The sequence below is a fragment of the Oncorhynchus keta genome, chromosome 14 (assembly GCF_023373465.1).
Source record: "Oncorhynchus keta strain PuntledgeMale-10-30-2019 chromosome 14, Oket_V2, whole genome shotgun sequence".
NCBI lineage: Eukaryota > Metazoa > Chordata > Actinopteri > Salmoniformes > Salmonidae > Oncorhynchus > Oncorhynchus keta.
This window is the reverse complement of record NC_068434.1, coordinates 58602452-58628597: the sequence shown is the minus strand read 5'-3', so window position 1 is coordinate 58628597 and position 26146 is coordinate 58602452. Positions and strand designations below refer to the sequence as shown.

The window sequence follows — 26146 nt, the reverse complement described above, 5'->3', positions numbered from 1 at the left end:
ATAATAGAAAGAAGATATATATATATATATATATATATATATATATATATATAAAATATAAATATATATAATATATATATAAAATATATATATATATATATTTTATATATATATATATATATATATTATATATATATAATATCCAAACTTTTGACTGGTACTGTGTGTTTGTATATATATATACAAACACACAGTACCAGTCAAAAGTTTGGATACACCTAATCATTCATGAGCTTTAAAAAACAACTATTTTCTACATTGTAGAATAACAGTGAAGACATCACAACTACGAAATAACACATATGAAATCATGTAGTAACCAAAAAAGTGTTAAACAAATAAAAAATACATTTGACATTTTAGAATCTACAAATAGCCACCCTTTGCCTTGACAGTTTTGCACACTCTTACCAGTCTCTCAACCAGCTTCACATGGAATGCTTTTCCAACAGTCTTGAAGGAGTTCCCCCATATGCTGAGCACTTGTTGGCTGCTTTTCCTTCACTCTGCCATCCAACTCATCCCAAACATCTCAATTTGGTTGAGGTTGTGGGACTGTGGAGGCCAGGTCATCTGATGCAGCATTCCATCACTCTCCTTCTTGGTCAAATAGCCCTTACACAACCTGGAGGTATGTTGGGTTATTGTCCTATTGAAAAACAAATGATAGTCCAACTAAGCACAGAATGTTGTGGCAGCCATGCTGGTTAAGTGTGCCTCTAAATAAATCACAGACAGTGTCACCAGCAAAGCACCAAAGCATCACACCATAACACCTCCTCCTCCATGCTTTACAGTGGGAAATACACATGCGGAGATCATCCGTTCACCCACCATGCGTCTCACAAAGACACGGTCCAATTTGGACTCCAGACCAAAGGACACATTTCCACCGGTCTAATATCCATTGCTCGTGTTTCTTGGCACAAGCAAGTCTCTTCTTCTTATTGGTGTCCTTTAGTAGTAGTTTCTTTGCAGAAATTTGACCATGAAAGCCTGATTCACAGTCTCCTCCGAACAGTTTATGTTGAGATGTGTCTGTTACTTGAAATCTGTGAAGCATTTATTTGGGCAGCAATTTCTGAGGCTGGTAACTCTAATGAACTTATCCTCTGCAGCAGAGGTAACTCTGGGTCTTCCATTCCTGAGACGATCCTCATGAGAGCCAGATTCATCATAGCACTTGATGGTTTTTGCGACTGCACTTGAAGAAACTTTCAAAGTTCTTGAAATTTTCCAGATTGACTGACCTTCATGTAATGGTGGATGTTCTTGCCATAATATGGCTTTGGTATTTTACCAAATAGGGCTGTCTTCTGTATACCCCCCTACCTTGTCACAACACAACTGATTGGCTCAAACGCATTAAGGAACAACATTCCACAAATTCACTTTTAAGAAGGCACACCTGTAAATTGAAATGCATTTCAGGTGAATACCTCATGAAGCTGGTTGAGAGAATGCCAAGAGTTTGCAAAGCTGTCATCAAGGCAAAGGGTGGCAATTTGAAGAATCTCAAAAATAAAATACATTTTGATTTGTTAACACTTTTTTGGTTACTACATGATTCCATATGTGTTACTTCATAGTTTTGATGTCTTCCCTATTATTCTACAATGTAGAAAATAGTGAAAATAAAGAAAAAACACATGAATGAGTAGGTGTTCTAAAACTTTTGACCGGTAGTGTTTACACAGTTAAAGACAAAAGTTTACATACACTTAGGTTGGGGTCATAAAAAATCATTTTTCAACCACTCCACAAATTTCTTGTTAACATACTAGTTTTGGCAAGTCGGTTAGGACATCTACTTTGTGCATGACACAAGTACATTTTCCAACAATTGTTTACAGACAGATTATTTCACTTATAATTCACTGTATCACAATTCCAGTGGGTCAGAAGTTTACATACACTAAGTTGACTATGCCTTTAAACAGCTAGGAATATTCCAGAAAATGATGTCATGGCTTTAGAAGCTTCTGATGGACTAATTGACATAATTTGAGTCAATAGGAGGTGTACCTGTGGATGTATTTCAAGGCCTACCTTCAAACTCAGTGCCTCTTTGCTTGACATCATGGGAAAATCAAAAGAAATCAGCCAAGACCTCAGAAAAATTGTAGACCTCCACAAGTCTGGTTCATCCTTGGGAGCAATTTCCAAATGCCTGAAGGTACCACGTTCATCTGTACAAACAATAGTATGCAAGTATAAACACCGTGGGACACCGCAGTCGTCAAACCGCTCAGGAAGGAGAAACGTTCTGTCTCCTAGAGATGAACACACTTTGGTGAGTAAAGTGCAAATCAATCCCAGAACAACAGCAAAAGACCTTGTGAAGATGCTGGAGGAAACAGGTACAAAAGTATCTATATCCACATTAAAACGAGTCCTATTTTGACATAACCTGAAAGGCCGCTCAGCAAGGATGAAACTGCTCAAAAACCGCCATAAAAAAGCCAGACTACGGTTTGCAACTGCACATGGGGACAAATATCGTACTTTTTGGAGAAATGTCCTCTGGTCTGTTGAAACAAAAATAGAACTGTTTCAACATAATGTCCATCGTTATGTTTGTAGGAAAAAGAGGAGGCTTGCAAGCCCGAAGAACACCATTCCAACCGTGAAGCATGGGGGTGGCAGCATCATGTTGTGTGGGTGCTTTGCTGCAGGAGGAACTTGAGCACTTCACAAAATAGATGACATCATGAGGAAGGACAATCATGTGGATATATTGAAGCAACATCTCAAGACATCAGTCAAGAAGTTAAAGATTGGTCGCAAATGGGTCTTCCAAATGGACAATGACCCCAAGCATACTTCCAAAGTTGTGGCAGAATGGCTTAAGGACAACAAAGTCAAGATACTGGAGTGGCCATCACAAAGCTCTGACCTCAATCCTATAGAAAATGTGTGGGCAGAACTGAAAAAGTGTGTGTGAGCAAGGAGGCCTACAAACCTGACTCAATTACACCAGCTCTGTCAGGAGGAATGGGCCAAAATTCACCCAACTTATTGTGAGAAGCTTGTGGAAGGCTACCTGAAACCTGAAACAATTTAAAGGCAATGCCACCAAATACTAATTCAGTGTATGCAAACTTCTGGCCCATTGGGAATGTGATGAAAGAAATAAAAGCTGAAATAAATCATTCTTTCTACTATTATTCTGACATTTCACATTCTTAAAATCCTAACTGACCTAAGCCAGGGAATTTTTACTAGGATTAAATGTCAGGAATTGTGAAAAACTGAGTATAAATGTATTTGGCTAAGGTGTATGTAAACTTCGGACTTCAACTGTATTCACGGTATATCTCATTGTTTTTTCATCTTCATGGAATTGATCAGTTCTCTCATCACTGCCATAGTCTCTGTGTGCTGTTGCTGCAGAAGGCTTCGCAGCTGATTAAAGCGCTCCTCTGCCCTCCTTTCCCTCTCCCCTTGCAATCGTTTGTCCTCCTCCCTGTAACCCTGAAAGACATCCAATATGTTTGACATCCTCCTTCTCTTCCGCCCACTGGCTCCAACATGGAGGGGGTTTCCTGTACGTGAAGAGGAGAAGGAGGCAGAAGTGGAGGGGGGACTGACAATGTCAGTGGGGCTCGCCGGCACCTCCACAATGTGTAACAGATTCTGGCTTATGTCCTCAACCCCTGCATCTGCCTCAGCATCTCCCATGCTGCCATCAGGCTCGGGGGAGTCTTCAGATAGTTGAAGGCTGAGCCGGTGGCCTATGAGGTCCTGGAGCCTGTTGAAGTAGGCCGGAAGCTTCCGCTTTGCCATGTCAGCCTTCTCTGGGTGGAGGATGTACTCCTTGTACGCCCTCGATAGGTTCCGCCATTTCTGGAAGCATCGCTCCCCTGCCTGCTCAGGCACATCACTGATGGGGAAGCCGTGCTCCTTTAGCCTGCTAGCTATGATCTCAAAGATCCTCTTGGTTCGGGTCTTGTTCTCCCTGATTAGTCCCTGGATCTCTGGAGAGCTGTACAGCTCTACTAAAGCCTCCGTTGCCTCAATGTCTTGACTAATCATTTTCCGCTCCGACCACACAGGCAGGGACCCACCGTTCTCAGCAGCTGGAGACATGGGTAGGAAGACAAAAATAAAGACTTATTATGTAAATACTGTCAGTGATTTTGAAAATGGCTGCGTCCTTTTCAGTTATAGGCCAACTGCTAAGATTCAACATTATAACAAATGTACCTCTGTCATCCCCAAGCCATGACCTCCTCCTCCCCTTTTGGAGTTGATTCTCTGCCCTCTCCTCCTCTGCATTTGACTGGAGTATCTTGGGATGTGGGACCCGTTCGCTCCTGGACTTCCTGGCTAGCGGATCAGGCTCAGTGGTGCCTGCATGGACTCCAATCTCTGCCTCTGGGCTGCAGGTGGAGGGTATACCGAGGTTGACTGGATGGCCTGATGGGACTACAATAGCGTAGAGGGGCAGGCTTGGAGTTGGTGCTACAGCTTTAGGCTTCAGCTTGGACAACGCCCTGGCTGGGGTGTCAGCAGCAGCCAGCTTGGAGCTCAGCCTCTGGCCCATGAGTGCATGGAACTGGTCATAGAACTCGGGCTGTTTCCTGCGTCCAGCGTCAGTCCTCTTGGACGCCAGCACATAGTCTTTGTACGTGCGCTCCATGTTGCGCCACTTTTGGAAGCATCGCTTGCCAGCCTGCCAGGAGTTCTCACTGATCAGGAAGCCCTGTGCCTCCATCCGACTGGCAATGATCTCAAAGATCTGCTTGGTTCTGGTTGTCCGGTCGTTCAGTAGGCTCTGGATTTCTGGGGACCCGTAGTGCTCGATGAGGGTCTGGGTGGCCTCCCGGTCCCGGGCTGTAACATTCCAGGGGCTTGACCACACTCGTGAGTCCTTTTCAACTGTTGTGGAGGAAGACAAGATGATCATTCAAAACCCCAAGTTCAACTTGATCAGCCTCTGACGGGTAAGCACCTTAAAACTGCTTATAACAATATAAACAAACATTCTTACATAATAAAATGACAACATCTTCTTCATTTAACTATATTTGTGCATAAAACGACATGTTGATATATGAAGTATTAATTTCAAAAAGGTGACAACGGGTTTGATATTGCCATTCATTGTTTGAGCTTCTCCATGTATTTTGCAACATGGCTCCCCCTGGTGGTCAAAATGTATTTAAATTATCTTTATCTTTCCTTCAAAGTCACTCATACTAATGAATTTCTTAGAGTAACTATTTAGGAGATCTTAGATCAGTGATATGGGTAGAAAAGTACACACATTGTAGCACTCTGGAAAGCAATAAAATAAGTTTGGTAGTTAACTAGAGGGCTGGCAAAGGGATAAGGCTGGTAGGTGTGTTACCTGTGGCCAAGTTGCTGCCGATGGTGTCCTGGGACATGCGGTGTAATCGGTCCATGTAGTCATCACTGTACCATACCCGCAGCCTCTCTCCCACTGACAGGTCACGGCACACCTGGAAGTAGATGTGCTCGCCATGCTGGAAGGCTGTCAGGTTTCGCTCAATGTCCTCTGAAGAATTTCGGACATACCTCATCCAGTTGGCTTTGGTTTCGTCGCTAACATCAATGGATTTGTATGAGTTGTTTTTGTCCACCAACTAGGAATAAACATCATTGACATAAATACATAGATGCGAGAGCCTTAAAGTTACAAATGGTGCATGAAGTTAGGAAGACAATTTCATGAGGCATACCATATACTAGTGAAAAGTGATTTTCAGAACATAGTAAGGTTTGTGGATTCAACTCACCATCCCGGAGAAGAAACCAGAGGACTTGTCCTGTGATATCACTTCACCCTGGTAAGGACCGAATAGTGCCCCCCTGGGAATGTCTTTGTCTACGCAGCATACGTCCACCTCGCTGCCTTCCTGAATGACCTCAATGCCATTAGGGGTAGTAAGGGCGGCACGGTTTGGGACGCCCACTGGCACAGGGGTGTCAGGCACAAAAACTGGAGGGCCATGTGTGGGGCATTCATCAATAAAATATTCTTTGCACTCTTCACAAACTGTAAGACATGACAAGGGTACATTTTAGGCAATATAATTTTAAGGTAAAATACATTTTTTAAATTACAGCAATGATGCATGAATGAAAAAATAATACCACAGCAACAATAGAAGTTGTAGAGTACATTTCATTAGCAATAAAAATGCAATATTCACATAAAAAAATTATAGGCCTAGTGGCACTGGGAAATGTATCAAAGTATCAGAACAAATGAAACAGTTAAACATAGTTTTGCTGCTCTTAGTCATAGTCTAAGGCTCTTTGTACAAGCCTGTGTGTAAAGGCACTGGACAGAAATAGCTAATACTCACACCAGAAGTAACATTTTTGATGTCTCTCAATGGTGAAAAGCAAGTGGTCGACTTTCAATCTCTGGTTGGCTCCTTCAGTCTCAAAGGACTCAATGTCTTTTATTTCACTATAAGATATAACATATCAAAATACAATCGCTGAGTGTCAAACGTTTTATTTTATTTGTATAACTGCACCCGATTAGCATCCTTTTAATTCAACTAACCTGCAAAGATGGGCTATCAATGCAGCAGATATTAAAACAGACTTGGTTATATGAAAACCAGTGGAGGCCGCAGAGGTGAGGACGACTCATAATAATGGCAAGAATGGAATGGTATCAAACACCTGGTTTTCATGTGCTTAATTCCTTTTACTCCATTCCAGCCATTATTATGAGCCCTCCTTCCCTCAGTAGCCTCCACTGATCAAAACAGCAGGTCATTGATTAGTAGAGGATAGAACACATAGCCACTACTAGGCTATCCAGCCGATCCAACCCGCTTGCTTACAGCTGCACTAGGGTCAGACAGGCTTTCTGTGTAGATTAAGACAAATCAGAGCCGGTGCGAGATATGGCTCGCAAAACGTACCTCAATCCAGGGGTGAGAAATACGTTGTACTCCGAATTGTCCCATTATCCCAACTGTTATACCGAGAAGATTGAACAACTGCTATTTCAAATAACAGCGGAGCCGGCGCAAGATATGGCTCGCAAAACGCAGTGGTGGAAAAAGTACACAATTGTCATACTTGAGTAAAAGTAAAGATACGTTAAAAGAAAATGACTCAAGTAAAAGTCACCCACTAAAATTCTACTTGAGTAAAAGTATTTGATTTTAAATATACTTTATCAAAAGTACATGTAATTGGTCAAATATGCTTGTTAAAAGTAATTTCAAATTCCCTATATTAAGCAAACCAGACAGAAAAATGTTCTTGTTTTTATTTATTTAAGGACAGCCAGGGGCACACTCCAACACTCAGACAAAATTAACAAACGAAGCATTTGTGTTTAGTGAGTCCGCCAGATCAGAGGTAATAGAGATGACCCGGGATGTTCTCTTGATAAGTGCATACATTTGACACTTTTCCTGTCCTGCTAGCCATTCAAAATGGAACGAGTACTTTTGTGTTCAGGAGAAATATATGGAGTAAAAAGTACATTATTTTCTTTAGGAATGTAGTAAAGGTTAAAAGTTGTCAAAAATAGTAAAGTAAAGTACAGATAACCCCCCCCCCCCCAAATACATTAGTAATACTTTAAAGTGATTTTACTTAAGTACTTTACACCACTAGCAAAACATATCTCATACAGGGATGAGAAATGCGTTGTACTCCGAATTGTCCCATTATCAAAACTGTTACACAGAGAATATTGAACGATTGATCTAGGAGCATTCATTCAATCTTCTCTGTTTAACAGTTGGGATAATGGGACAATTCGGAGTACAACACATTTATCATCCCTGGACTGAGGTACTTTTCCAGAGCCATATCTCGCGCCGGCACCGCGGTGTATTAATTTACACAGGAAGCCTGACCGACCCTAGCCTGTCTGCAGCTGTAAGCAAGCGGGTCGGATCTGCTGGCTACTAGGCCAAATTGATTCATATTACTACTTAGTGCATAGTTCTGCTTCTGTTGAATGGTCCTGGATGGCAAGTGACTCTGCCATAGTGCATAGGTCCCCAGACTCTCCACCTCAGCATACCATGGCAGGTCTGTTGGTAGAAAAAACATAATATAATGGCAGTCCATGAATACAGGTGGCTCAGGTAATACATTTAGGCCAAGTATTTAAAATAAACTCGACATTCAATTTCAGTCTGGCAGTGACAAAACCATAAACGGGACTACGGTGCTTGCTCTATGAGATAACATACACGAGTTCCTCTTGCCGCTGACAAATTAACTGCTGTAAATTAGCTAGTTGGGAAATAACAAAAACAGCAAAGCACGGTAGCTAATGACCCATGCCTATATCATGTAATCATGTGACTTTCTAACCATTCGAATTATGATAAATATAGCATTTACGATGTGCGTGAAAGGACACGTTTCCTGTCGGAATGTTTAGGAAGACAGGAACTTGAGGACTTCCGGATTCTGCCCTTGGCTGGAGAACGATGATTTTCCCGGAGTTTTCAAATGGAAAAAAAATAATGCTACAAATTGGCCAAGAACCTGTGGAAATACTGAGTTAATTGAAATAATATTTTCGAGTTATTGCCGCGAATCGAACGTCAATTTGAAAGATGTTTGATATGACAACCGGCGTAGTATGTCCACATTGTCGTCGACTGGTTAGTCAGACAACAATGTTGCATGCATAACGCAAATACAGTAACGTTAGTTTGAGTTTGTTAGCATCGTCAGTGCCACCAATAATGAATAAAAACGCGTTGATAACGTTCGTTAATAGCCAACTACCAAGTTAAATAACTACTGTTACTAGATTTCTGACATATACTCAAGCCTGTTCCAGCGATCTACTGAAACCATAGCTAGTTAGCTTGCTAACTCGCCAGTTAATAGTTGGCTTGTGCTTCATAATCATTTGCTGCCTGTGTCACGAAGTCATTGACAAACTTACTCACGGTCCCTTGTCGACGTGTACTATTTCCAGTTAAGCAGGACAACTATTGTTAGTGAGCAAACTCGATTACATTAGCTAATTGTTTTGTCAGGGGCTTACATTAGCGCTGAAATGTGTTGCCTTGTCCGCGCATGCTCAGGCTTACATACATTGTCACGACGAATCTTGCCACCCACCGGGGGACTCATGTTGGCAGCTCCAAGCAATCACGTATGCATGTCACACACAATTATTGATACACGATGGCCATAAATCTCAGCTAGCTATATTCATATGGTATATACGTTGTGTATGTGGCTGCAGTTGCTTATACAGTACTGTATTATACTGACAATGACAGCTTGAAACACAAGTCAAGGAGATACGTTTCCACTTCCTATGTAGCTAGTCATTATAAATGATATCCAAAACGTGCATTTTTGTGTTATTGTAAGCTTGACATTGTACACGACATTCAAAACATTTGCATTTTTGTGAGTACATTTTGTGGCTATAGAGATTTTATTTTTTATTTAACTAGGCAAGTCAGTTTAAGAACAAATTATTATTTACAATGATGGCCTATGAACAGTGGGTTAACTGCCTTGTTTAGGGGCAGAATGACAGATTTTTACCTTGTCAGCTTGGGGATTCAATCTAGCAATCTTTCAGTTACTGGCCCAACACTCTAACTACAAGGCTACCTGCCACTCGATAGGATGGACTCTCTGGGTATGAGGGGCCCATCCCTAAACCAGGACTCACTACACAGTGTGCCGAATGCTGTTCCTCGTGGACTGACAGTGGGCCCCTCTCTAGCAAATGATGGCCAGTTGGGGCTCTGGTGTGTAGGACATGCTCTGCAGAAAGGGATGCTTCTGGGTGTGGAAGACCAAAGCAACACCTTTGACCAAAGTGAAGACTTTACAGAGGTATTTATCAGAGTGTTTGTGATGGCGGAGGCACACACTTGCTCAAGTTTCTATAACATTGCAAGTGTATTGAATGTAACACATTTGTTGTCGTCAGAGCTTGATGGAAGAAGTGTATCAGACGATAATCAAGGGGAATCTTTGGGACAGGTGCTATTGGATTAGGTAGGTGTCTCTAGGTAAAAAAATAAAATAAACAAATGGTTATTTTTTTGTAGTGCTCAGCTGTATCAAACACATTAACATTAGTGTCATAATTAATTTGGTAATTGGGAGGGAGAAACCCGCTTTCTTTGTTTTATGCAGATTTGCCTGTAATGCAAGGGGGAAAGATGAACATAATATTACTGTTCATCAGGTGAATGGAAGTCTCTTTCTAAGGGCCTGCAAAGACATCAGCCAAGGACAGAGCTTCTGCTTTAGAGTTTCCGAGCTGATCCTCTGGAACACGTATGGAAGCCAAGGAGGGTCACTAACAACACCAGGCAAACCTCGCAAACAAGTTACACCTCGCAAGTCCAGAGAGGATGGATCCCCAGGTGTAAACTCCACAGAGCAAGAGCTCAAGATTATAGGTAGCCTGACACCCACATTCAATAGCATTCTTAATAAACACTAACAAATAAATATTGTACTAATAAGGATTTTTTGGTATGAAATGATTACATTTTATATTTGGATAGTTGTTTCTGAAATGTTACGTGGAAGATATTTGTATGTCTTACAGAGCCAGAGGAGCACACTGAAGATTCAGACATGTCAACTTCTCCACTGGGGTTTACAGAGTCTATGGTGGTGGAGGAGGAGAAAAGCCAGGCTGGAATCAAAAGGAGCAAACCTCTTATCTACAAAATGAACAAGAGATGTGTGAGAGACTCTCATTCCAGTGGTGAGAAAACAATGGAACAGAATAGAGACGTTCACTCTTGCAAAATAATAAAAACAGAACGTTTCATTCCAGAAATAACCAATGTGCCATGCTCTGAGGACAAACTTGTGAGTCCTGCTGACGAGCCTTCAAAGGGTAGTGAAGAACCAGGTAATGTGGTAAGAAAAGCCCAGGAGGTGCAGGGGCCACAGGTTGTCAGGGCCAGTTGCAGACTGGCTGCTAAACCCAGGAAGGTGCATTCATTAGTCAGCTGTATCCACAAGCGTCTCCAAGTGTGCAAAAATGGGTATCTGGATCGTCAAGTGACATTGGAAATTACGTCCAGAGTTGGTGATGAAAATGGACGAGCTTGCCAAGAAACAGATAGACAAGATAGAAAATATAAGCTCAGATGAAATCCCAAAGGATATTGACAAAGCGGGGAAGCAAGACACAGAGGAGCTTATGATGGCTCCAGACCTCTTTAACACCAGGGAAAGGAGGTATACATGTGACAAGAGTTTCTTTCAGCTATATCACCTGAAGAAGCACAAATTCACCCACTTGGACCTAAAGCCTTACTTTATGCACAGAGTGTGGTAGGAATTACAGCTCCCAAGAGAACTTCAGGGCCCACCTTCTGATGCATAAGGGAGAGAGGCCATTCAAGTGCCAGCAGTGTGACAAGAGCTATGGCCTGAAACGGGACCTGAAGGAGCATGAAGTTCTCCATACAGGAGAGAGGCCTTTTGTCTGCGATATATGTGGGAAGGCTTTTGCCCGCTGCCGTTCAGTATTCATAGGGAGGCCCACCGCGCTAAGGAAGAAAATTACCATGCTTCTAAGCTCAAGTGCCCTGTCCGCGGTAACGAACTGGCCAATTCAGGCTCCCTTAGGAATCATATGTGCTTGCACACAGAAGAACAGCCTTATGCCTGTCCCCACTGCAATAAGACATTCCGACAGCGGGGGAACCTTTTGGGGCATCTACACATCCACACAGGGGAAAAGCCTTACAAGTGCAACTATTGCAATCAGTACTTCTCACAGGTGTCTGAACTCCACAGACACCTCATATCACACACAGGGGAAGTCTACCTCTGCCCTATATGTGGCAAAGCCTTGCGGGACCCCCACACCTTGCGGGCCCACAAACGTTTACACACGGGAGAGACCTCACACAGTGTGAGCTGTGTGGGAAAGCCTACACCATGGCCACCAATCTACGCTGCTACATGATGTCCCACCTTGAGTAGAAGTCCTAAAAATGTCCGACATGTGGTGCTGGCTACACGCTAATGCAGAGCCTGGTTCGCCACCAGTTCAACCATCAAAAGAGAGAAGATGGGACATCTGGGGAGCTAGCTAACGCCCTAGCAGCTCTGGAGTCTAGCCACTCTGCACCTGCTAGAGGCAGACCTAGAAAGACCCCTCGCAATACAGAGGTCAAGCCATGGGTCGATGTCCCTGAAGAGAACATGGAGAGTCAGGCAGTAGTGTATGTTCAGGCCATTGAAGACTTAGCCTTGGCCTAATTCAGGGGAGGTTATTGTCAGCACCTGTGACTCATATCATGATAGTGACATATCTCCTGTGGTAATAGAGGAAGGTTTGGAACAGGATGTGGGCCAATTCAAGCTAAATGAGAATATCATTGAGATAATTGTCTCAGACTCTAATGATAAGTGCATTGTGTTAAGGGAGCACAAAACACACAGCAACCTGGTGATTCTACATGGCGAGGATGGACTGAGCTCTGTGGCAGAGACAATAGAGATCGAAACGGGAGTTTAAAACTGCAATTCACACCATTTTGCTTTCTGTTGCTGTTTAATTAAATCTTCAAATAAAATCAAGAATGTAAATAAAATAAAAATTTGCATTTTAGATGTACTTTACCTAAAAGAAGACAATAAGCAGTACTTACTTGGAAAATACCTTTGTCATGAATATCAAATATGTTATAATATCACCATCAGGATACTCCATTTAGATTACTGGAGAAGGGAGACAGCTGTGAACGAGTTAAAGATATAAGCTAATATTGACTCACATTTGTGGTGGACCTTATCTAGCCACTACCTGCAGCAAATGTTCTTTTCAAGGACTACTAAAACTACCTGCCCCTGTATTTTAGGAAATGTCTTTATGGTTACAAAGAGAAATCCTCATGAATAGTTTTCTTTTTTATCTGACCAAAATATATTTGATCTCTGGAGATTGTTTATGAATGTTTTTTTTAAATAGCTTTACTGTATTTTAACACACTGTTGTAAATATGGGCCCATCAACAATATTATCATTATTGTTGAAGACTCCAATTAAAAGAGAGAAAATAAGTTACCTCTGTGGTGGCTTTACAACAGTTATATGTGTTTTTGAACACAACTTTTGACTTTTCACCTCTTTCTCCAATGTGTCATTCAATATTTGGGTGCAAATTCTTCGATGGTTGGGACAGTCCGAGACTGAATCAGCAAACATTCTGGTTTGGAGTGTGTGTTTGCTATGCCTGTCTATGCAGCTTAGCGGCACACACTATGATAGTCTAAATTAGCAGATAGGGGTGTTTTAAAAGGTTGATTTATTGTGTATTTGTTTTTGACATTGACTTTAAGTCTTTATCATTTGGTATTCTGCTTGTAATTACTGAATATAATGTCTTTATATATATATAAAGTAATCCATGAGTAGGCCCTGACAGAAAATAAACAATTGAGAAAGCAATTCTTGACATTGTGTGGAAAGCTTATCCATGGTCATATGTAGTAGTTTAAACTTTAATGGAAATACTGAATGCAACATTGTATGTGACATGGCCCAGATGGGAGGCGCAGCCCCGAGTCAGTCTTAGTATAGTGGTTCAATATTAACCAGGTGGATTCAATGTAACAGAAAGTGGGGTGTTTCAATGAGTACTGGATTTTGAGGGGTTGAGAAGGTTTGGTGATGTCCTAGGTTTTGCAAGGAGTTCTGTCTTAACTATCCATAAGAATGGGTCAAATACCCGCAACTCTCATTTTCACTCTACTATTTTCTTCTACTCTTCAGATCACCCTTTGTGAAAATGGTAAGATACCAGCTTTTATTTGCCAACCCAGAGAGCACAAAAGCAAGAATGTTTCAAAAATATCGATATTTAGAAAATGTATACCCCTTAAACTGTTACTCCTTGATGTGAATTAGGCTATTTGTCTGTTTTAATATCACTAAACAATGTGTTGAGTTATCAAATATCTGTTTATAGTATTTCTTAATAGCAAAGAGGCCTCACAGGTTTTTATCCGTGCTAAACGGGCAAATTCCTTCCTTGAGGAGTTGAAACCTGGGAACTTGGAACGGGAGTGCATCGAGGAGATCTGTGACCATGAAGAAGCCCGTGAAGTCTTTGAAAAGCCTGACAAGACGGTGAGAATGTCTGGCTCGTTAGATTGAAGTATTATGGAAAGCAAATTCATATTCACCTTGGTTTACTAGTACCTAAAACATGAGCTTTATGTTTACCTGGGTAGCACTATGTTAATTTGCAAAATAAAGTATGATTATAGTATTTCTCCCCAAATAACTGTCTAAATTGATCTTTCTCAATATAGAAGGCATTTTGGGGCAACTATTTGGGTAAGTATTTGTGTTTTCTATCAAAACCTTATCCGTGAAATGTGTGCAGTCATGAGTCACAACACCAATGTAAATATATGATAGTGAACCAGAACAAAGTGCAACTGAGATGTGAGTCGACTTGGTTGAGGAATAGGCTTTAGCCCCAGTGTTGGTGACCCCACATGTTTTGCTCTTCCCACACATGCTGTGCTCTTTATACTTAAAGAACAAACATTAATATCGACTTTGGCAGTGATAAGTAAGTAGAGGCAAGTAATTTCCTCATGTTTTCTAATTCTGCTTGTCTTCTTCACAGCTTGCAAAGGCACTTCACTGCTGAGAACCAAGGACAATATAAATACAGTGAGGGGGTGTATTCATCTCGATGGTAATACTTATGGCCTGATTACACTCTGCATTTCAAATATGTCAATGATTTCGTGACAAAATGTTCATGTTTCTGTTGAAACCAGCTAAAAAGTGTGAGGAATCTACCAGGAAAATTGTGTAATGTTAAAGATCAATTTTTTTGAGCAGGACATCCTGTTTCTCAAATATTATGTGGGCCTGCATCTTACAGGATGGTGCTCAGTGGGCATTGGTGAGAACTACAACGGTACCATCTTCACTACCTCCTCAGGAAAAACATGCCAGTACTGGTCCAGTAACTTCCCACACAGAATTACGTATGTATTATTGACCCCATAACTTGAGGGATGTCATTTCAAAGTTGTCCCATTCTTGCTGTGTTGTTGCTGAGGGGTAACATCTCTTCTTAGGGAGTTCAATACTTTGCTGGATGAGACCCTGTATGAGAACTATTGCAGGAACCCAGACAAAACTCCTGAAGGACCTTGGTGCTTCACCAGGGATCCCACAGTCAGGAGAGAGCAATGTATCGTTCCAAAATGTGGTATGATTTCCCTACTGCATAAAATAACCATAATTTGGCTGCATGTTGTTGCTTAGCTGAGTGTGCTTTTACACTGACAATACGGTGGTTTCTATGCGTCCTTGCTCAACAACAAAGTGCAGAGCATGTTGCAATATGTCTTAGCGGTCCTCTATTGTGATTGTTCCCTTACAGGGGAGCCTTGGGTACCCCCAAAAGTACCCACTGCAGTGGATGGGAAAGCCACGTACACCAAGAAGGACTGCATGGCCAACAATGGCTTGGATTATACTGGGGATCTCTCAGTTACCACGAACGGCCAAAAGTGTCTGCCTTGGGCCTCCCCAAAGGTATTGGCACTCAGCAAAGGAAAGGATTTCCTCCCAGAGGTCAAACTTGTGGCGAACCACTGTAGAAACCCTGACGGAGATATGGAGGGACCCTGGTGCTTTGTGGACCAGCATGGAAATACCACTGTGGACTACTGTGACCTTGAAATGTGTGGTGAGCTGTTTCACTGAGCTGAACACTGGTTCCAGTTGTAAACGATTCACTTAAAATATTAGGACTAATATTAGGACTATTAGGATATCTGACAGGTATCATAAATGCTCTTTACTGTGAGTGCTGGACTGTTGTTCTCTTTCAGATGACCCAATAGATAACTATGAGGAGGCGGCTGGGGGAAGGGAAAGGACAACACTCTCTGGGCCCAGAACAACCTTCTTCAGCCCTCGGAGCTTTGGCAGTGGAGAGATGGGTAAGTAGTATAATTTTGGACATAAAGTGTAAGGTACGGCAGACCGAGGAGGAAAGTGTCTATTTTCATGACTTTGAATTCAACTCTGCTTTATTTTCAGTGTGCGGGGAGCGACCCATGTTTGAGAAGATAAGTAAGAAGGACGGTAGAGAGCAAGAACTGATTGACTCCTACCAAGGAGGCCGTATTGTTAAAGGGATTGATGCAGAAGTGGCCAGTGCACCATGGTAATGAAATGAATAGATATTCAAAACACCACATTTATTCTATTGCATTACGTAGGACTACTACTTAGGATTATGGTCATCATGTTTGACCATATACACAGTGGGAGCGGGAAAGGAAGTTATCTCTGTCTATCATTTAGAGGATATGTTTTGGGGTTGTCAATGCATTGCCCAATTAAAAGAATGGAGTGGCTGCCGATCTGACTTTTCTGCACCTTTCTTCCAGACAGCTAAAGGCCCGAAGCTTTTGCACATGTGAGATTCTCTACTTTATACACAGTCTCTGTTCTACTCCTAGAGAACAGGGCTACTCTGGCGAATGAGGCTCGTTTAATAACGTTAGATCAATGCTGAATCAATGTCTGCAAGAACACAATGATAGGAGCCTATTCTACATAACTAACCCAAATATAATAGCATAGTAACGTTACTGTAAGACAAAAAAACACCACCTAATTTCTTATGAGATTTTAGGATGATTGTGTCTGAAAGTGTCTTTTTTTCCCTCATGTGGCCAAAAATCTAAAGTACGCCACTAGGCAAAATATATGCTTCGATTGAAACTAAACACAGGTAGGCTATGCTACAGTTTGTTAACACAATCTGCTCTAAAAAAATACACTCAATCACAATACATTCATTCAAAACAAAACTGTAGGCTACTTTAAACGGTAGCCTATAACTCAAGAAGACCTAAATGCATATCCCCATGGAACTCATTGAGATCAGATGGTTGGTATGCAGATGCTGCATAGATGTTTCACCTGTAAAACCTGAATAATTATCATTTCCCAATTGACAGTGAGAAATGCACAAGGCCGGAAAAGTCAAATCCGGAGCCTCTGCCTTAAAAGAAAGACACAGATGTAATTTGGCAGAAGAAAATGATGATGCCTGTTATTCATGGATGCTTTGATGTCAGGCAGGTGATGTTGTACAAGAAAAGCCCCCAGGAGCTTCTGTGTGGGGCCAGTCTAATCAGTGATGAGTGGATCCTCACTGCAGCCCACTGCATCCTCTACCCACCATGGAACAAAAACTTCACCATCAATGACATCCTGGTCCGTCTTGGCAAACATAACAGAGCTAAGTGAGTGATTATCTCCTATTTTCCCATTTTATCTGTATTAAACAAACAATACACATCGACTTTTGCACAGTGCAACAGTGAACCAAGACATGCCATAAGATGTGACGAAACAATAATATAGCCATACCAAAACGTTCTTGGGTAATACCCTATTTCAACCTAATCCCAGGTTTGAGAAGGGCACAGAGAAGATTGTGGCCATTGATGAGATAATTGTCCACCCCAAGTACAACTGGAAGGAGAACCTGAACCGGGACATCGCTCTGCTGCACATGAGGAGGCCCGTTACTTTCACCGATGAGATTCATCCTGTCTGTCTACCAACCAAGCAGGTTGCTAAGACGTAAGATAGTGTAATGATTAAATATGATTAAATATGAAATAACATTTCTGAGCTTTTTCACATACTAGCAATGGTAGCATCCTTTTTTCTATTTCTCCTAGATTGATGTTTGCTGGCTATAAAGGCCGTGTGACAGGCTGGGGGAACCTTTATGAGACATGGACTTCCTCCCCCAAGTCTCAACCCACAGTTCTCCAGCAGATCCATCTACCCATCGTTGAACAGGATATCTGCAGAGCCTCTACCTCTATCCGCATCACTGACAACATGTTCTGTGCTGGTGAGTAGCAGTTCTCATCTCAGAATGAGAATTGCTGTATACTGTAGCTCAAGTCCATCCAATATGTTAACCAAAAGTGTATTGGTGCAGTGTGACTTGGTGAACCACAAGTGTTTCAATTAGTATGACGCTTCCTCATAATGCCCATGTACTTTTCAGGCTTCAAACCAGAGGAACAGAAAACGGGTGATGCTTGTGAAGGGGACAGCGGTGGTCCCTTTGTCATGAAGGTATACAACTAGAGAAACACGAACTTCACTCATTAGATGTCTTGCATATTCCCCTTTATATTTGATATACGCATGAGAATGACTTATATCCTCATTCACAGAACCCAGATGACAACCGTTGGTATCAGATCGGCATTGTGTCCTGGGGAGAAGGATGTGACAGGGATGGGAAATATGGATTCTACACCCATCTTTTCCGTATGAGAAGGTGGATGAAGAAGGTTATTGACAAAACAGGCGGTGATGATGATGATTGATTGTTATTTCTTCTCATTTTCTCTACATGCAAACTGATGTAATATCGGAAATAAACGTGTGTTCCTGATCATGATCTGCTTGTTATTACTCAGCAATATTACCTTTTACAGAAATTAACAAAAACTTAATTCAGATCTGAGACTGCCACTAGAATTCTGCATGTAGTTTTTGTGCACAAGGTTTTCGAAACTTTTTTTTTGGATACAGATCTAATGATGAAGTAAAAGCAAGCAGGTTTGAAACTATATCTGCTATCATAATCGAAGATAGGCCTTGATCACACAGCCGCACTCCACCTATGCCTCTGTCTCGTTTTCGGAGTCAGAAGTATAGTAGTGTGTTTGCCATGACAGAGAGCTCTCCACCCGCCGAACGAAAACCGGATGTTTGTGACTAGTGAAGCAAGCAGCTGTCACTGGCATAGCTAACGTTAGTAGCCTAGCCAGCTAACAACTTAGAAAGCCTTTCAGCGGGGATCGATTTCACAGACTGTACGGTAAATCCGACAATTCAATTTATTTGATGAAATAATCTATGTATTTTGCGCGTTATTGTAGCTAGGACATAAACGTTAGACGAGCTAACTTGGATTATCCCAATTATAACCAGGTGGTTAGCCTTACCAGCCGAGGAAAAATAATGGTAACAACATACTGTGCCTTGCTGACAACAGCTAGCTACTCAACAAGAATTTAGCTAACTACAGTCTACACCTACAGGTTAGCTAGTTAACGTTTATATGAATCTATCGACATTTGTAAAACATTGTTGAGTAGTTAGGTGAACTACTGCTCTACCGTCGGTAGCTGACGTTGGCCAACGCAACGTTTTTTGTTTTTAATCTATCGACATCGCAGTGTAATGGAGCATACGTGAAATAGCTAGCGTTAGCTAGAAGATTCGGGACAAATTACAGACTTGTTTTGCGTAACGATAGATAAACAGCTAAGACGCGAATCACCGTATTTTGGTTGCTGACGTTACATGGCAGTAGCAGTGTTTCGTAATATACCCTTATGGCTAATTGAGCTAGATGTGTAAAATTATTACACTTTGCCTGAATGCATTTCTACTCCCGTGGACTGCGCATACAGGAATGCGTTTCTGACTTCAGTCGTGATATTTAAAGAACCAACATATCAGAACAGATTGCATCTCATAGATGGGGAGGACTGTATTTGGCCTTGCAGCCAAATGAAGAACGTCGGGTAGCACAACAACGCTTCTTCTTCCATCACAACCCCTGTGGCGTTGTAAAATAGATTGGGTCATTCCATGTGAAAATCGGTGTGTGTGTGAAATGTTGTGTGGGCCTTCCACAAACAAACCAGCCATGCAATTGTTGCTGCATTCGACAGGCATGTATCCAAATGATGCTAACCTGGTTGCAGATGTGAAATAGGCCTAGTCTAAAGGACAATCGCTTATTGACCTATTTGTTTCTTCCGTCCATGTTTCATATGCATTGTCCTTTCTGGCCCCATTGAAGTTGCTCTTCTGCAGTTATGACTCATCAGTACAGCTTTAAAATATGGTAACTTAGTTGCATGGATTTCGCACAGGGTCCATTACAACAGTGATAAATTACCACAAAGCACAATAGAAAATGCATGTTTAAAAAAATGTGCCTGTTTAACACTTATTAGCTGTTTTATTTGTCTAAATTAGGCTATAGGGAGGGAATCGACACGGTCAGAAGAATGCTTTTCTTTTGAGGAAGACTCTTAAAAAACAAGATATTTAAAGTGATCCCACTGCTGAGATAAGGTGCCAGCTCTTTGCATTAGATAATCAACATCCATCCAGAATTTAACACTCGTTTCTGTGACAGGCTGAGCACTTGACCAGACTTTATTCCGTGTGGAGTCCCATAGTACACCACCATGTCTTCAGACCTTCTGGTTGACCTCAATGATGACCTTGGAGTAGATGATCCACCCAGCAATGCGCTGGACCTGCTCAAATTGTCTCCAATGGGGGACAAGCTGTGGCCCCCAGATGACTCCAGTATGAGCAAGTCTGGTAAGAACCTAAAGGCAATTAAAAGGAAAGCTGGACCTCTCTGTGCTGTCAGCTTCCTGAAATTTAAAAATTGCTTAAAGAATTTCTAGTGTTCTAAAAGCCAACTAATCCCTTGAGTAAAACAAAATCATGAGATCACCGTTTTAAAAAGACACATTCCTGGCAAAATAATGTTTGCCCTTGTAATATGATACCAATCAGCCTGTTGTAAGATCAGCTGAGTTTTTAGAAATGGAACGTTGTTGTAGGACCATTACTATTGCTGTTATTTCTCTAAACATCTTTACCATCTCATAGTTTTACGCCAATCTGTCTTTAGTCCAAGGGAAGAGTCAAAAAGAGCCTTCTTCACAGCCCAATGCAGTGAGCCGTTTGTTACTCGTGTCATATTATCGCAACATCGTTGCATATTGCCCTCTGACACAGTGTGCATTCATTAGTTATGCATCCTATTTGTAGGCACAGTCAAATTTCTGTTTCACAGCAGATCTCCAGCCCCTGTCTGATTGGAGTTAGAGGGGTGGGGAGGTTGAAGACAAATGCCATTATTTGTGGCTAATGGATGCATCTACAGCACCATGATTTAGAGTTTGAATTATTCTCAAAATCATTACTAATTATTCATGAACAGATGATAAAAGAGAAGGGAACAAGGGTTCATCTTATGAGATACCAAATGAAGCGCACACTGTCTCGCCCCGCCTCGGGCAACTGCATGTTAATGACTAACTCTGTGAGAAGGGCATTGGTTTAGTCAGTGTGGCCTGCAGATTGCTGCTGGCAGAAGTACACAATGCGGATGTCGTGGTCATGTGTGTGGGTTAAGCCTGTAAAATGAAATGTCACACCCATCTACTTATTTCAGGATGCATTGAGAAGAGGCTCAAAGTGTGTTTGCAAACTCATTCTAAGAGTGCCTGAGCAGTGAGCACATACTGTCCGTGACGGGGCAGATCCGAAACGTTGAGTTGTGAAATTCTGAGCGATCTGCCTCCAAAGATATGAGCTGGTGTGAGATGGTTGAATCTCTCAACAGAGACGGACATATCCAAGCGATTGGGGGAGGGGTCACACCTGACCTGGGACCACCCATACTATGATATTGCCAGGCATCAGATTGTAGAAGTAGCAGGTAAGAACTTTGTCTCTACTTGTGTAGCTTTTCTGTGGTGAATATCATGTTCAGTCTTGGATCCCGTTGACGTTGTTTTTCCGCTCTCAATCTGCTGTCAAGGTGACGATAACTTTGGCAGGAAGGTGATTGTCTTCAACGCCTGTCGAATGCCCCCTCACCACGAACTGGACCACCACAAGCTACTGATGTAGGTGTTACTGTTAGAGATTATTGAGACATTTTCATACTGCCAAATTTCTAATAAATTGCTTCTTGTTTGTGCTTTGATTTCCCCCCCGCCGCTGCTAGTCAAGTCAGTAGTCGTCGTTGTTTGTCTTTTCATGTGATGAGGATTGACTTCTCAACTATCATACTATCATCCAGGTATCTGAAGGCCACCCTAGACCAGTATGTTGAGAGCGACTACACCCTCATCTACTTCCATAATGGCCTCACCAGTGAGAACAAGCCATCTCTCAGCTGGCTGAGAGACGCCTACAGAGAATTTGACCGGAAGTGAGTCCCCGCCTCTAGCCAGACACTGGGGACCATAGTTGCAAAGCACATTTGCTAGTTTTTCACCTATGAATGATGAGATGCACTCCATTTCACCAGAGATCTGAATCGGAAAACTAAAGCCGAAGAGGAAGTGGACTTTGCCCTCACCCATACTTAAGTCTATAAAAACGTGCTTTATTTGCACTTATGGCTTGACTTCTCTAACAACAAAAGTTTACTTTTGCTGACTGCTCTGTTTTCTTCAGGTACAAGAAGAACATCAAGGCACTGTACATTGTCCACCCCACCATGTTCATCAAGACTCTTCTCATCCTCTTCAAGCCTCTCATCAGGTTAGCATTCAAGCACCAGATATGCGCTCTATTCCTTTAACTGTAAAGTGTTTGCCATTTGTGATGAATCCTTTCTTTTCTAGCTTCAAGTTTGGACGAAAGATCAACTACATCAACTACCTGAGTGAACTGGAGGACATTGTTAAGTGTGAGCAGCTAGTGATACCCACCCGGGTGCGAGAGTAAGAACATTTCTCACACTTTACGTGTGACTACTGTATCTCAACATTGGCATTGAATTATTCACTCTTGTGTAATGGATGTCTATTTGTGATATCTGACTATGTCAAGTGCGTTACTCTGCTTTCTCACACCCAAAATCGTTAGCTATGATGAAAAAATCCGAGCCTCACTGAAAGCGTCAGTTCAGGCCCAGATGTCCCCCCCCCGCAGTCCACCACTGCCCAATCAACAGTTTGGAGTCCCCTTGCCAATGTAGGTAGCTGGATGAGGGCTGTTGCATTTTACTCCCTCAATACATACGTAAGATATTCTCCTGTGTATGTTTCAAAGGTTTTTAAGTGCTTTGTTCTTGTTGATTTGTCAAGGCTAAGAGCGAGAAGATCTGACAACGAAGCAGTTCCATTAGTGATGCAAGACACAGTGGCCTTCTTAATGGAACAAGGTGAGCACTATTTTTGCATGTTTTACCAGTGGTGATTTTGCTTGATGATGATGGGTTCAACTTTTGAGTCTTTGTTCTGATGATCATCTTTTGGACAATTCCATTCTAATTTCATGGATACTGTACCTGGATTAGTATTTGACTTGCAAAACAAGGCTAATTCTGTTATTTGGTTCTGTTTTACAAAATGTTTTGTTTCTATGGTTTCCCCCATTTTCTGTCCTGTCTTAGGTCTTGAAATTGAGGGGATATTCCGGCGGTCAGCCAACGTGACCCTCGTTAAGGATGTTCAGCACAGATATAACTCGGGTGAATGATTTTCACTCATTGTTACTCTTAAATGAATATCTAAAAAAAATATATATATCTGGTCTTGAAATCCCTGGGTAGACCTAATTACCTCTTTGGCTGTAGCTGTGGGATTTGTACGACTGTGATTGTCTGTGTCTGTAATTGTGTCCGTCTGTGGCTCCAGGTGAGGAGGTGAGTTTTTCCCAGATGGAGGACGTTCACCTGGCAGCTGTCATCCTCAAGACATTCCTCAGAGAACTACCAGAACCCCTCCTCACCTACCAGCTCTACAACGACATTGTCAACTTCCACAGTAAGTCTGGGGAAGACTCTCTTATCCTCCACACAGTAGACAATGGGGATATATTTTTACGTTTGATTTACTATAGGTATACAAAATATCACTATAGCTGTCAATTTGTTTTGTAGGTCGTAATCCTTAGAGGATAGTTTTAAGTCATAGCAGTATAATATAAACGGTGTATTTGTTATACTCATTCCTCAGATGTTGACAGCAGTTCCCAAGTGACTGCGATCCGGAACATGCTGGCTATGCTCCCTGAGGAGAACTATGCCTCCCTGAAGTTCCTCATTGAGTTCCTGGTGCAGGTATGTTTTCATATCCCCAGCTGAATACTTCTCAGAAGCTCTGCAAACACTCCATTTTTTCTTTGAGGCCTGTTATTTTAGGCTTCTGTCTAAAATAGTCTTCGATCTTGGCATTTAATACTGCCTGGCGACACTGGCCTTTACCGGTTTGTGTAAATAAACCAGTGAGTTGTTTTGTTCTTATTGCTATTCTACAAACATGCATGCTTGCCCATGTAGGTGTCTGCACAAAGTGAGATCAACAAGATGAACAACGCCAACCTGGCAGTGGTGTTCGGACCCAACCTGCTATGGGGACAAGACGCGGCCATGACGCTCAGTGCCATCGGCCCCATCAATAACTTCACCAGAACTCTGTTGGACCAACACCACAAGGTCTTTTCCCCGTAACACGTCTCCTGTACAGCTATCTCTAACCACGCCACATTTCATTCCGTGTTTAAATCCCCATCTCTGACCCTGTCTCTGTATTGGTCTAGTACAGCGTAACTGTGTCTCTCCCAGTGTCCCCTAGTAGTGTTGCCAAATGCATGAGTGTATTGTGACTGAGGACACAGAGAGAGAAAAACAAAACAGGGGAGACGAACCGTTGAAGATGCCAAAAGAGGCCAAAAGTCAGGTTAGAAGTCGGGTATGAAGAAGGCTTTAATGTCTCCGCCAGATATCTATCACTCAGGAAAGGTTCAACACAGTGTACACGATTTGGTCTTTAAAACAATTGGAATAACCAAAACCAGTTCACATCTGTTCTGGTTTGAATCATATCAAATATTTATTTTGATGGTACAGATTTCTGAGAACATTTATGTAATGTTTTGTATCTGGGGAGCAAAATATATTTCATATTAATTTACTTGGTATGTCTAGTCCTATTTGCGTTGGAACAAATCATTTTAGAATTTCATAAATGATCGGTCGCTACACTCAATGTGCCAGTGTACTCCGGTATTCGATGTAGTCTAAATTCTTTCTGGAGTTTATATTTTGGCACATCTTATTTAGGTATCATGGTTATGCGTAAAGCTACAGTCTATCGCAGAATAAAACCATAAGTGTGTATCTACGTTAAAAAAAAAAATGTTTGTCACATATCGCCTTTTAAAATATTTCCAGCAAGCCTTCGTTTGTTTCTTTCTGCTGCATTACATTTGCCAAGTCTTAATTTTTTATAATTTCTACAGGTCAACTATTTAAAAAAAAACTCTATTAGTCTTAATCGTGTAACTTCTACAATTAATGTTATGCCTGATTTGCTTTCTCAATGCAGGACAGTGTTCATGATACATATTCTACTTTTGTGTGCATTATTACTCTACCTACGGCAATTATTCCTTGAAAATCATTATCCAGATGTAAAGGCTTTGATGGCTAGTGTCATTGCTGGCGAAATATATTTTATGAAGCCTTAAAGTCAGTAGGGGGAAACAAAAGGGCTCCTAGTCATGGATAGACTGAAATGCTGTGTACTTACAGACCCATTGGGCTCTCAGGCCATACTGTATTTGTTTTTGTTCTGTATGTTAACTGTCAGATTAGTTTTTTTCTGAGCCTTATTTTGTCAATTTTGACGTCCGTTGCTTTTGTTCAATTCCAAATGCGTTGGAGAACACTAAGAGGGTTCCATTTGATTTTTTTTTTAACCTTAAAACATAGATTTCTTTCTATTTGCAGTGGCCAAACCTTTGGGGGTACGACTCCTGTGCTTTGTAATCCTGAATGACTTTGTAATGAACATATCCTGAACAAGAACCGTGCTAATATTAAGACTGAATAAGTAAGAGTTCTGTTGTGCTTCTGTTTTGTCTATTATGAAAACTTCCTAATCATGTCAATGAAACAATTGCATTGACATGCGGATCAGTGGCTTAGTAGAACCTTTGACCCCATTTGCGTCTGTGTGCCTTAAGGAAACAGGCGAGTAACTACCACTTGTCATATCTCGTGAAAATTGTGCCCGTTTGTCCACCTTTATTGTACTGTTTAACTGTGTTGTCAAATAGTATTTCCTGGTTGCTACAGTGAAAATGAAATGCCTCTAAGACTATTTTCCTCAGTTCTAGGTATCTTACTTTCAAGATCTTTTTTTATGTTGTGAATATAAAGTATAAATAAAAGGTGATGGTTAAAAGTGCCTTCGTTTGATTTATTCAGTTGGGTGGAGGGGCGTACTCATTTGACAAGAGTATTGATGCTCTATTGTATTTAAGCTTCAAGAGGGGCGACAAATACAATCACTCGTGGTGTGCTGGTATAAATCACAA

General features: G+C 41.6%; 4 protein-coding genes across 16 annotated transcripts; 3 read left to right on the top strand and 1 right to left on the bottom strand.

Moving 5' to 3' along the window:
- Positions 1-195: 195 nt before the first annotated feature.
- On the bottom strand, positions 196-9055 carry LOC118393691 (uncharacterized). Of its 10 annotated transcripts, none has more exons than XM_035786688.2 (7): positions 9014-9055; positions 7938-8039; positions 6336-6442; positions 5763-6022; positions 5354-5609; positions 4207-4881; positions 196-4079 (listed from the first exon to the last, which is right to left on the bottom strand). In XM_035786688.2, exons 2-7 carry the CDS (start codon positions 7991-7993, stop codon positions 3319-3321), a joined length of 2115 nt encoding a protein of 704 aa, XP_035642581.1. In that variant the 5' UTR covers positions 7994-8039; positions 9014-9055; the 3' UTR covers positions 196-3318. The 10 variants fall into 10 exon arrangements, with proteins under 10 accessions (XP_035642581.1, XP_035642576.1, XP_035642580.1 ...); XM_035786683.2 differs by having other exon boundaries at positions 7935-8039; positions 8916-9049; XM_035786687.2 differs by having other exon boundaries at positions 8916-9049.
- A 207-nt stretch (positions 9056-9262) lies between these two features.
- Positions 9263-13429, top strand: LOC118393694 (uncharacterized). Of its 4 annotated transcripts, none has more exons than XM_035786694.2 (5): positions 9263-9825; positions 9923-9990; positions 10207-10400; positions 10610-10714; positions 10787-13429. In XM_035786694.2, the coding sequence occupies exons 1-5, from the start codon at positions 9613-9615 to the stop codon at positions 11107-11109; spliced, it is 903 nt and encodes a 300-aa protein (XP_035642587.1). In that variant the 5' UTR covers positions 9263-9612; the 3' UTR covers positions 11110-13429. The 4 variants fall into 4 exon arrangements, with proteins under 4 accessions (XP_035642587.1, XP_035642586.1, XP_035642585.1 ...); XM_035786693.2 differs by having other exon boundaries at positions 10553-10714; XM_035786692.2 differs by having other exon boundaries at positions 10610-13429.
- Positions 13430-13613: 184 nt separating this feature from the next.
- Positions 13614-18446, top strand: LOC118393693 (prothrombin). Its single transcript, XM_035786689.2, has 14 exons — positions 13614-13763; positions 13941-14101; positions 14287-14311; positions 14610-14681; positions 14874-14979; positions 15073-15206; positions 15381-15689; positions 15835-15945; positions 16046-16172; positions 17095-17262; positions 17432-17605; positions 17707-17885; positions 18045-18115; positions 18217-18446. Exons 1-14 carry the CDS (start codon positions 13688-13690, stop codon positions 18370-18372), a joined length of 1869 nt encoding a protein of 622 aa, XP_035642582.1. The 5' UTR covers positions 13614-13687; the 3' UTR covers positions 18373-18446.
- Positions 18447-18684: 238 nt separating this feature from the next.
- LOC118393689 (rho GTPase-activating protein 1) lies at positions 18685-26013 on the top strand. Its single transcript, XM_035786680.2, has 13 exons — positions 18685-18869; positions 20205-20395; positions 21432-21527; positions 21630-21717; positions 21894-22025; positions 22274-22360; positions 22444-22542; positions 22688-22795; positions 22909-22985; positions 23217-23294; positions 23461-23589; positions 23782-23885; positions 24105-26013. Exons 2-13 carry the CDS (start codon positions 20257-20259, stop codon positions 24273-24275), a joined length of 1308 nt encoding a protein of 435 aa, XP_035642573.1. The 5' UTR covers positions 18685-18869; positions 20205-20256; the 3' UTR covers positions 24276-26013.
- Positions 26014-26146: the final 133 nt, after the last annotated feature.

Excerpts from the sequence above, each read along its gene's own strand:
- LOC118393689 (XM_035786680.2), top strand. The coding sequence starts at position 20,257 with ATGTCTTCAGACCTTCTGGTTGACCTCAATGATGACCTTGGAGTAGAT. Across the intron at positions 21,718-21,893 it reads GACCACCACAAGCTACTGAT|GTATCTGAAGGCCACCCTAG; the intron begins GTAGGTGTTACT and ends ACTATCATCCAG. Across the intron at positions 23,295-23,460 it reads TCAGCACAGATATAACTCGG|GTGAGGAGGTGAGTTTTTCC; the intron begins GTGAATGATTTT and ends CTGTGGCTCCAG.
- LOC118393694 (XM_035786690.2), top strand. The coding sequence starts at position 9,613 with ATGGACTCTCTGGGTATGAGGGGCCCATCCCTAAACCAGGACTCACTA. Across the intron at positions 9,826-9,922 it reads AAAGTGAAGACTTTACAGAG|AGCTTGATGGAAGAAGTGTA; the intron begins GTATTTATCAGA and ends TGTTGTCGTCAG. Across the intron at positions 9,991-10,206 it reads GACAGGTGCTATTGGATTAG|GGCCTGCAAAGACATCAGCC; the intron begins GTAGGTGTCTCT and ends TCTCTTTCTAAG.
- LOC118393691 (XM_035786683.2), bottom strand. The coding sequence starts at position 7,993 with ATGGCAGAGTCACTTGCCATCCAGGACCATTCAACAGAAGCAGAACTA. Across the intron at positions 6,443-7,934 it reads GCAGAACTATGCACTAAGTA|TGAAATAAAAGACATTGAGT; the intron begins GTAATATGAATC and ends TATATCTTATAG. Across the intron at positions 5,610-5,762 it reads CTGGTTTCTTCTCCGGGATG|TTGGTGGACAAAAACAACTC; the intron begins GTGAGTTGAATC and ends GTTTATTCCTAG.
- LOC118393693 (XM_035786689.2), top strand. The coding sequence starts at position 13,688 with ATGGGTCAAATACCCGCAACTCTCATTTTCACTCTACTATTTTCTTCT. Across the intron at positions 14,682-14,873 it reads GGGGTGTATTCATCTCGATG|GATGGTGCTCAGTGGGCATT; the intron begins GTAATACTTATG and ends TGCATCTTACAG. Across the intron at positions 18,116-18,216 it reads GTGGTCCCTTTGTCATGAAG|AACCCAGATGACAACCGTTG; the intron begins GTATACAACTAG and ends CCTCATTCACAG.